The sequence below is a fragment of the Physella acuta genome, unplaced genomic scaffold (genome assembly GCF_028476545.2).
Source record: "Physella acuta isolate Inbredline_101_S28 unplaced genomic scaffold, ASM2847654v3 ptg000441l, whole genome shotgun sequence".
Lineage (NCBI taxonomy): Eukaryota > Metazoa > Mollusca > Gastropoda > Physidae > Physella > Physella acuta.
This window is the reverse complement of record NW_026731960.1, coordinates 52,299-64,684: the sequence shown is the minus strand read 5'-3', so window position 1 is coordinate 64,684 and position 12,386 is coordinate 52,299. Positions and strand designations below refer to the sequence as shown.

The 12,386-nt window shown below is 44.4% G+C and overlaps 1 protein-coding gene across 1 annotated transcript in view; it reads right to left on the bottom strand.

Moving 5' to 3' along the window:
• Positions 1-12,386, bottom strand: part of LOC131943093 (uncharacterized) — a 40,844-nt gene that overhangs the window by 9,079 nt on the left and 19,379 nt on the right. The window contains exons 17-25 of the mRNA XM_059303111.1: positions 11,885-12,026; positions 10,790-10,842; positions 9,154-9,325; positions 8,023-8,272; positions 7,094-7,205; positions 6,278-6,356; positions 2,127-2,283; positions 1,657-1,748; positions 946-1,162 (exon numbers count right to left, since the gene is read on the bottom strand). Of these exons, the coding sequence (XP_059159094.1) occupies positions 946-1,162; positions 1,657-1,748; positions 2,127-2,283; positions 6,278-6,356; positions 7,094-7,205; positions 8,023-8,272; positions 9,154-9,325; positions 10,790-10,842; positions 11,885-12,026 (1,274 nt within the window). The remainder of the gene's footprint in view (positions 1-945; positions 1,163-1,656; positions 1,749-2,126; positions 2,284-6,277; positions 6,357-7,093; positions 7,206-8,022; positions 8,273-9,153; positions 9,326-10,789; positions 10,843-11,884; positions 12,027-12,386) is intronic.

The window sequence follows — 12,386 nt, the reverse complement described above, 5'->3', positions numbered from 1 at the left end:
CATATATAGTATGGCTATCAGAAGTTCATCTGAGGTAACAGTGGCGATGTTTTATTAGGTGGCAGACCCCCCCCCCTCCAACATATAGTATGGCTATCAGCAGCACATCTGAGGTAACAGGGGCGATGTTTTATTAGGTAGCAGACACCCCCCCCCTCCAACATATAGTATGGCTATCAGCAGCACATCTGAGGTAACAGGGGCGATGTTTTATTAGGTAGCAGACACCCCCCCCCCCAACATATAGTTTGGTCATTATAGCAACATATAGAACAAGTTGAAGTATCCACAAACGGGACTCGTTCCAGTAGCAACAGACGCCCTCCATACACAAGCAACTGGGTCTCCATAGCAACTAGTAGCAACATACGCCTTCCATACACAAGCAACTGGGTCTCCATAGCAACCAGTAGCAACATACGCCTTCCATACACAAGCAACTGGGTCTCATTAGCAACCAGTAGCAACATACGCCTTCCATACACAAGCAACTGGGTCTCATTAGCAACCAGTAGCAACATACGCCTTCCATACACAAGCAACTGGGTCTCATTAGCAACCAGTAGCAACATACGCCTTCCATACACAAGCAACTGGGTCTCATTAGCAACCAGTAGCAACATACGCCTTCCATACACAAGCAACTGGGTCTCCATAGCACTAAATTTCAGTTCTCTTTGCTCTTATTAAACTCATGTACCAAAATTCTTTTAAAAAAATGTCAGACTTATTGTCACACTAACATCAACCTTAACTTGCCAAAAACTATCAGGACACCTCGAAACAAAACTTGTCAAAACTAACAGAGCATCTCGAAACAAAATTGTCACAGAATTACAGACCACCTAAAAACAAAACTTGCCAAAGACTTACAGACCCCACCGAAACAAAACTTGTCAAAAACTTACAGACCACACTGAAACAAAACTTGTCAAAAAAACATACTATCCGAGTGACGCAGCTCCACGTGTCTCTTGAACCAAAGGTCAGGGCCGTTGAGAAAGATGGCCATGGTGGCGATGTCCACCCCGTGGGTGTGGGTCCCCTGACAGTAGGCTGTGATCTCGAGGTTAAAGTCAGGCTCCGCCTCTGACTTGATCTCCTCTTTTTTCTTCCCTCCTTTCTTGGCCGCCGCCGCGGACGACATACCTCCGCCCTTGATCTAGTAAAGGCAGCAGAAGACCGATAAAGACGGCTAAAATGTTTGAATGCGGCAAACGATTTTTACACCCCCACCTCCCACAAATAGTTTTTATATAATTAATTGATTGGTTAATGCAAAACACGTAGCATGTCCGCTTATGATCTGGGGAATATAACTCTACCTATATCTGCTGAAGTAGGCCTCCATTACAGGGGGCAGATACGACTAGTTATTTAAGCTGAATAGCCTCGGTCAATTTACGGTTGACACCAAGTTTCATAGGTGGGGGTTGTAGATTGGTCATAGTGTCTAACTGCATACATTTCATAGTGCTCTAATTCATTAAAAAACTACAGCAGAGTATGAGTAAGTTATAGTCTGTTATTCCAATTTTTAATGACATAAACTGGAATTATACGGTGTCAGTCTGTACTAGTGACCTCCCCTTCATTAAGGCACCATGGGATATTTCTGCTACTGCCCGCTGGTCAGGACAACCAAAGGCCACTTACATCCTCGTCCTTGAGACTGGGTTTCCGCACGACATACTCCAGGCAGGTGACTGTACTCAGGTAGTAATACAGGGTGCGGGTGTAAACGTTTCCTGCAACCATTTGAGGCACATCACGTGGTATGGGTTAAAACAGTATACGCAGTCTTATATTTCAAGCGTTACAATATACGCATTGACTATTTAAGGGTTTAACAATACAACGTGTGTATATATATATATATATATATATATATATATATATATATATATATATATATATATATATATATATATATATATGTGTGTGTGTGTGTGTGTGTGTGTGTGTGTACATTTAATACTACATGAGAACATGGCTGTTTTTTTATTTAATTTAAATACTAAATGCTAAATGTATAGAGTTTCAACGTTGTTTTTAGCTACAATATTGGCTTTCTTAATTTCCTCATCTAAGTGCGTGGCGTACGGTTCCCAAACCACGTGACTCACCTGAGTCTGGAACCAGCTCCGGAGAATCGATGACCATGGAGCCCTCTATGGCGAAGGCGAAGAACCTTCCCGACTTGACAGGGAAGGAGGTGGTCTGTGCCACCATGCGATAGCCCTCACCCCACCAGTGCTCTGCTCGCACGTACAGCTCACACGACTGAGGGGGGGGGGAGAGATAGAGACTTGGATTATTTCCCTTGACTTCATTACCACACTATGGTGTATCTAGAGTTAAGTAACTTGGTTGGTAAATACTTCATGATTTAACGATGCTGTGCTTAGTGGATTGTTCCATACTTTTGTTGTTTTAAGTTATATTTTTACACAATCGCGTGTTACGTTCATTAATCTAATGGCTCGTTTTTTATGGGAAAAATTATCTTACATTGCATGTACTATAGTTTCTTGACAAATATGTGTATTATAAAACATTAACTTCGTACATCCATTTTATATTCATAATATAGCTTTAAAAAGTATGAATGTATTGTTACATAAAATGATCTTTTGTGTTCACTAAAAGTAGCATAATTTGATTTAAACACAATTTTTGTTTGGGACATATTATTTACTACCCCCCTCCCCATCCTACTCAGTAGCAAAGGATCTTAAATGTATGGACACCCCCTACCCGTCATACCCACTCACACTACAGCACACACTACAGCGCACACTACAGCACACACTACAGCACACACTACAGCACACACTACAGCACGCACACACTACAGCATACACTACAGCACGCACACACTACAGCACACACTACAACACACACTACAGCACACAGTACAGCACACACTACAGCACACACTACAGCACACACTACAGCACACACTACAGCACGCACACACTACAGCACACAGTACAGCACACAGTACAGCACACACTAAAGCACACACTACAGCATACACTACAGCACGCACACACTACAGCACACACTACAGCATACACTACAGCACGCACAAACTACAGCACACACTACATCAAACACACAGCACACAGTACAGCACACAATACAGCACACACTACAGCACACACTACAGCACACACACACAACAGCACACACTACAGCACACACTACAGCACACACTACATCACACACTACATCACACACCACAGCACACACTACAGCACACACTACAGCACACACTACAGCACACACACTACAGCACTCAGTACAGTACACACTACAGCACACACTACAGCACACACGCAAAGCACACACTACAGCACACACGCAAAGCACACACTACAGCACACACTACAGCACACACTACAGCACACACTAGAGAACACACGCAAAGCACACACTACAGCACACACTACATCACACACTACATCACACACTACATCACACACTACAGCACACACTACAGCACACACTACAGCACACACTACATCACACACTACATCACACACCACAGCACACACTACAGCACACACTACAGCACACACTACATCACACACTACATCACACACTACAGCACACACACTACAGCACACACTACAGCACACACTACATCACACACCACAGCACACACTACAGCACACACTACATCACACACTACATCACACACTACAGCACACACACTACAGCACACACTACAGCACACACACCACTACAGCACACACTACATCACACACTACAGCACACACTACAGCACACACACTACAGCACACACTACAACACACACTACAGCACACACTACATCACACAGTACAGCACACAGTACAGCACACAATACAGCACACACACTACAGCACACACTACAGCACACACTACATCACACACTACATCACACACTACATCACACACTACATCACACACTACATCACACACTACATCACACACTACAACACACACTACATCACACACTACATCACACACTACAACACACACTACATCACACACCACAGCACACAGTACAGCACACAATACAGCACACACACTACAGCACACAATACAGCACACACTACAGCACACAGTACAGCACACAGTACAGGACACACTACAGCACACACTACAGCACACAGTACAGGACACACTACAGCACACACTACAGCACACAGTACAGCACACAGTACAGCACACAATACAGCACACACTACAGCACACACTACAGCACACAGTACAGCACACAGTACAGCACACAATACAGCACACACTACAGCACACACTACAGCACACACTGCAGCACACACCACAGCACACACTACAGCACACACTACAGCACACACTACAGCACACACTACAGCACACACTACATCACACACTACATCACACACTACAACACACACTACATCATACACTACAGCACACAATACAGCACACACACTACAGCACACAATACAGCACACAGTACAGCACACACTACAGCACACACTACAGCACACACTACAGCACACACTACAGCACACACTACAGCACACACTACAGAACACACTACAGCACACACTACAGCACACACTACATCACACACTACATCACACACTACAGCACACACTACAGCACACACTACAGCACACACACTACAGCACACACACTACAGCACACACTACATCACACACTACATCACACACTACAGCACACACTACAGCACACACTACAGCACACACTACATCACACACTACAGCAGACACTACAGCACGCACACACTACAGCACACACTACATCACACACTACAGCACACACTACAGCACACACTACATCACACACTACATCACACACTACATCACACACTACATCACACACTACATCACAAACTACAACACACACTACATCACACACTACATCACACACTACAACACACACTACATAACACACCACAGCACACAGTACAGCACACAATACAGCACACACACTACAGCACACAATACAGCACACACTACAGCACACACTACAGCACACAGTACAGGACACACTACAGCACACACTACAGCACACAGTACAGAACACACTACAGCACACACTACAGCACACAGTACAGCACACAGTACAGCACACAATACAGCACACACTACAGCACACACTACAGCACACAGTACAGCACACAGTACAGCACACAATACAGCACACACTACAGCACACACTACAGCACACACTACAGCACACACCACAGCACACACCACAGCACACAGTACAGCACACACTACAGCACACACTACAGCACACACTACAGCACACACTACAGCACACACTACATCACACACTACATCATACACTACAGCACACAATACAGCACACACACTACAGCACACAATACAGCACACAGTACAGCACACACTACAGCACACACTACAGCACACACTACATCACACACTACATCACACACTACAGCACACACTACAGCACACACTACAGCACACACTACAGCACACACTACAGCACACACTACAGCACACACTACATCACACACTACATCACACACTACAGCACACACTACAGCACACACCACAGCACACACACTACAGCACACACACTACAGCACACACTACATCACACACTACAGCACACACTACAGCACACACTACATCACACACTACATCACACACTACAGCACCCACTACAGCACACACCACAGCACACACACTACAGCACACACACTACAGCACACACTACATCACACACTACAGCACTCACTACAGCACACACCACAGCACACACACTACAGCACACACACTACAGCACACACTACATCACACACTACAGCACACACTACAGCACACACTACAGCACACACTACATCACACACTACAGCACACACTACAGCACGCACACACTACAGCACACACTACAGCACACACTACAGCACACAGTACAGCACACAGTACAGCATACACTACAGCACACACTACAGCACACACTACAGCACACACTACAGCACACACTACAGCACACAGTACAGCATACACTACAGCACACAGTACAGCATACACACTACAGCACACACCACAGCACACACCACAGCACACAGTACAACACACACTACAGCATACACTACAACACACACTACAGCACACAATACAGCACACACGCACATCACACACGCACACCGCCACTATTAAGTGTGTTGTGTCATCTACCACACAAAACATGATAATTCGACAGACACACTTTAACAGTTACTTAAGACTGTTAGATCAGGTACCTTGACCATCTCAATGACCAGATCGTAGACGTTGTCCCTCGCACGCGTGAAGACAGCGGTCACACACTCACAGTGGTTTCTGATTGGGGGAGAAAGACACGCCACTTAGTGACGTAGCACAACAACCATGACACAGTCAACAGCTCTGACGTAGATATGTTTATATGTGACGTAATATTCAACCGTGATATTATAAACAAAATGTAAGACACCAACAAAGGTGCCAGACTGAGGAACCACAGCAAAAGAGGATGCGTGTAAAAAAAAAACAACTTTCGATTAGCACTTAGACCTCCGTGAACCAAAGCTAAGTGATTGAAATGACACTGTAACATTTATTATGCCTTACATTTCTACTAAAACCATTTACCCTTTAAGTTAGTGATCCCGAATATCACAAACTAGGTTTGTCATATAGGCTAGTTGTGTCCGGCAGGTGGTTTAATAATTTAGCATTTTCAATTAGCGGTTCAGTTTAGACCTCTCACCCCCACCCCCTCACCACCACCAACCCAATTATTTTACCAGTCTTTTTCTCAAAAAAAAATTATATATATATATTTTTTTTAAATCACTTATCTGTGTAACTTTATTGTGATCTCATAAATGTATTTTAGTTCTGTATAATTTTATTTTAGTCTCGCTATTATTTTTATATTGCTTCATTTTTGTTTCATACAGAATCCAATTTTAATTTTGGTCCCAAATAATCTACACCAATTTGTTTTGACGTCCCTGTTCTCTCCCCCCCCCCCCATTTCTTCACCACCACACCTGTCAATCTCAGCTCTAAACAATCTCACGAACACGACCTACCTGTATCGCCACAGGTAAGCGATTTCAGTAGACAGGAATGTTAGGTCCGATTCACTTAACCCACAGTTGGTCAGTGGCGGGCCGTAGGTCAGCTCTTCCAACCGTGTAATGCCTGTCAAAGGGCACGTTATATTAGTGGCGTCACTAGGTGGGGTGTCACCCTTGTAGCTTAGGATCTAATCAAAAACTATATATATATACATATATATATATATATATATATATATATATATATATATATATATATATATATATATATATATATATATATATATATATATATATATATAATGTATGTGTTACGTTCTGGGTTAGTTTCAAATCAACAACAACGCTTCGTGTCTAACTTCACTACTTTTATGCGTCTCAATGCATTCAAGCGTACCAGAACAGCCCTCGTCCTAACCGCTACTAACCCGCTGACTGCCTTCACAATCGTTCACTCGCCCTTTTATACCCGCATTCGACATTGGGACTAGAAGACATAAACACACAAGGGTAACTACACAGTAGGGTGAACTCCACTCACACACGCACTCTCCCCTAGTTCTAGACTATTCTAACATATTCTAATTTAACCTACAACTGACCCGTAACAGTATGTATGTATACATATTCACACTACTCACCATATATATATATATATATATATATATATATATATATATATATATATATATATATATATATATATATATATATATATATATATATATATATATATATATATAAGTATATATATATGTATATATATATATATGTATATATATATGTATATATATGTATATATATATATATATATATATATATATATATATATATATATATATATATATATATATATATATATATATATATATATATATATATATATATATATATATATATATATATATATATGTATACATATACATATTCGCACTACTCACCATTCTCTACAACACCAATGGAGTAAGTGCGCTCTTTCTGTATGGGTATCTCCTCATCACTCTCGACCTCCTCTGGTTCTCCAGTTCCCTCCTCATCCTCCCCTGCTTCCTGTGTCTCCTCTGCGACGGTGGCCTCCCCTTCTGCCGACTCCTTAGACGCCGACGTCGTCTGACTCAGCAGCTTTTCTTTTTTCTTCTTTTCCTCGATACCAGCTAGGGTGAAGAAACTGCTGGCTAGAGGGCTGAGTCCCTGTGGGAGAGATGTGGGTCAGTGATGTCCCTGTGGATGACCTCACCTTGACTCTACCTTGATGGCCTTTATCGTGACCTTACCTTGATGAATTCTCCGTAACCCCATCTTGGTGACCTCACAATGACAACCACCTTGGGTGACCTTACCGTAACCCTATTTTTATTACCTCAACATCACCCTACCTTGGTGATCTCACCGTGACCCTACCTAGATGACCTCACATTGAACCCCCACCGTAATGACCTCACCGTGACCTTACCTTGATGACCTTACCTAGACCCTACCTTGATGACCTCACCTTGACCCCCACCTTGAAGACCTCACTGTGACCTTGCCTTGATGACCTCACCTAGACGCTTCCTTGATGACATCATCTTGACCCCCATCTTGATGACCTCACCTTGACCCCCACCTTGATGCCTCATTGTGACCCTACCTTGATGACCTCACCATGACCCTACCTTGATGACCTAACCTAGACCCTGTCTTGATGACCTCACCTTGACCCCATATTGATGACCTCATCCTGACCCTACCTTGATGACCTCACCTAGACCCTACCTTGATGACCTTACCTAGAATATACCTTGATGACCTCAACTTGACCCCCCACCTTGATGACCTCACCATGACCCCACCTTGATGACCTAACCTAGACCCTGTCTTGATGACCTCACCTTGACCCTATCTTCATGACATCACCTTGACCCTACCTTGATGACCTCACCGTGACCCAACATTGATAACCTCACCGTGACCCTACCTCAATGAGCCGACCTTAATAACCTCACCTTGACCCTATCTTCATGACATCACCTTGACCCTACCTTGATGACCTTACCGTGACCCCCACCTTGATGACCTCACCACGACCCTACCTTTATAACCGTCCTCTGTTCAGGCCTCAGCTTGTCCATGTCCTCATCATCGCTGTCGTCTCCCCCCACGGGCCTGGCGTAGCTGAATCTGCTGTTGCGGTTGTTGCTTTTGTTGCGGTTGTTGCTCTTGTTGCGGTTGTTGCTCTTGTCAGCATTATTATCTCGACTGAGTCTGTTGGCCAAAGTTGTGTCACATACTTGTATTTTCACAGTGTCACATGCGTGTTTTGTCACAAATAAGTGACATACTTTTATCATGACAAATATTCTCATGTATTTGTATTGTCACAAATTGTGTCACATACTTAGCACTAGAGAAGCTAAAAAATACCTGCAGCAGAATTGTGCTGCAGTGGATCCCGGGCCACTGCCAGATCCAGGGTAACGAGATTGCAGACCAGCTGGCAAAAATTGGGGGAAAGAAACCACAACCGGAAATTTCGCTACACCCAAAAGAAATAAAAAGAATAATAAAAAACAAACAAACGCAAATGTGGTCTGTCACACACCCTCACTACATTAAAGACGACGGCTATTATAATTTAACACGAAAACAACAATACATAATCTTTCGACTTAGAACAGGCCACAACAGACTAAATCAACACATGCACAGAAAACTGAAAGTTGGGTGTAGCGAATTGTGCCCTTGTGGCAAGGCCCCGGAAAACACGGAGCACGTACTCCAGGAATGTACTTTGTATAGCCAGGCACGAGTCAGACACTGGCCCCTGCCCACCCCACTCAGGGAAAAATTATATGGGGCACCTGACAAACTGGAGACCACAGTCCGGTTTGTCCACGAAGTTGGACTTGTTGTCTGAATCCTCCACCATATTTCACAATTAAGAACGAAGAAGAAGAAGAAGAAGACAAATAGCGTCACATGCAGCGGAGGGAGCGGCCTGTCCCAGATGGCATGTTAATTTCTCTTAAAAATTAGAGACACTCTTTGTGTGTTAGATTGTAACTACGCCACGCCCCATAGGTCTCTCTACTTCCCAGCTCGTCAACATCCAGACAAGCCTTAATAACTGGTGGAGTAGATTGTAACTACGCCACGCCTCCATAAATAGGTCTCTCTACTTCCCAACATCCAGACAAGCCTTAATAACTGGTGTAGTGGGGGTCGGCGTGGTCGAGTCGGTAAAAGCTAAACCGAAAAGTCTCGAGTTCGAACCCTCGGGCAGATGAGGCTTGTTAGCTGGGGACAGCCACTCTTCTAGGAGAGACAACTCCAAAATTAAACAACTGCTGCCTTGTAGTTTGTTCTTGATTGGACAAAGGCTATGGAAGCAAATCCAAAAAGAAAAGCAGGCTGAAATCGGAGTCAATGGCCTCAATGGCGCATAACCAGTTGACACGTAACGCTTAATTGTGTTGGAGGCGTGGTCGAGTCGGCAAAAAGCTCATGGTTGATGAATTCGAACAAAGTCTCGAGTTCAAACCCACTGGCAGATAAATCTCGATCCCCTTCAACACTAATAATTAAGAACGAAGAAGAAGAACTGGTGTAGTGGATTGTAACTACGCCACAGCTCCCAGCTGGTCAACGTTCAGACATGCTCAAATAACTGGTTAGATGCTACTTAACTAGGCCAACAGATGACAAAAGAGTGGGTAAAGCCAATGGTACCTGACGTCAGCTTTAGTCATAGAAGGGTTGGATGCAGGTTTGGATGGGATGGGCTGGAAGAAAGAAAATAATAAATACAATTGTTCATGAGAAGTATAGGGAAGTGTGGGAAAAATTATAACCCAGTCGAATCGCTGGAAATGTTTGTAGATTTAACTGGGCTGAGGTGGTAGTGCTGGTGGTGGTGGAGGTGGTAGTTTGGTGGTAGTTTGGTGGTGGTGTGTATAGTGTATAGTGGTGGTGAGGTAGTGGTGGTAGTAGTAGTGGAGGTGTTAAAAAGTGGTATTAGTCCCCTGAGGCGTAGCGAGGGGGGGGGGGTGCGGACTGCACCTGGTGACACCATTTAGGGGGGTGACACCAAGGCAAAATATAGCAAAATATATAGATAAAAATGATAATTCCACTTAATTAAGTGATTAATTAGAGTGTTAGATAGTGTTTTAAGAGGTGCAAATCGAAAGTTTGAGGGGGGGGGGGTGCAAATCGAAAGTTTGAGGGGGTGGGTGCAAATCGAAAGTTTGAGCTGGGGGGTGCAAACAATGAATTTGAATTCTATGCCTATCAAAAAAGTTCAGTATTGGACGGTGTGGTCGAATTATAGGGCACTTGATTTTAACCCGAGGATCCCCTGCTGGATTTGCGGGCTTGAGACCTTGACACACGCCTTCGTCTGCCCAGCTCTGGTGGGGTCCTGTCTGGGGTCCTGTCTGGGGTCATGTCTGGGGTCATGTCTGGGGTCCTATCTGGGGTCCTGTCTGGGGTCATGTCTGGGGTCCTGTCTGGGGTCCTGTCTGGGGTCATGTCTGGGGTCATGCCTGGGGTCCTGTCTGGGGTCCTGTCTGGGGTCATGTCTGGGGTCCTGTCTGGGGTCCTGTCTGGGGTCCTGTCTGGGGTCATGTCTGGGGTCCTGTCTGGGGTCCTGTCTGGGGTCATGTCTGGGGTCCTGTCTGGGGTCCTGTCTGGGGTCCTGTCTGGACTAATGTAAACTAAAGACGGCCAGGCTAGGAGTTTATCACCCAAAATCATCAAACAGATGATTAGACCTGTGTTTGACCAGCAGATAACTTCGTAGTCTGCGCATGACGTTTGACCTACTTTCGGACTAGCCGCAAGCAGAGACTCCGCGTTGGCCGTCTCCCCCTCCGCCTCCCCTTCCTCCGTGGTCGCTGCCTCCCCGCCTTCTGCTGACGTCTGCTCCTGTTCTCCTGCCTCAGGGCCAACAATCTCAGGTACCGAGCTGAAGTAGAGATGGTCACACAAAAATACACGATTGGTAATGTTTTGATGAAACCCTTAAGATAACCTGCGTCAAGCAGGTGGGTTCCAGATTGATGAGTCGTAGCAGGCATTTTCTTTTGACCTTATTTAAAACCTAACGTACAACGCTAATACAACCCCATCTTCAAACCAAACGTACAACGCTAACACAACCCCATTTTCAAACTAAACATGCAACGCTAACACCACCCCATCTTCAAACCAAACGTACAACGCTAACACAACCCCCTCCTCAAACCAAACGTACAACGCTAACACAACCCCATTTTCAAACTAAACATGCAACGCTAACACCACCCCATCTTCAAACCAAACGTAC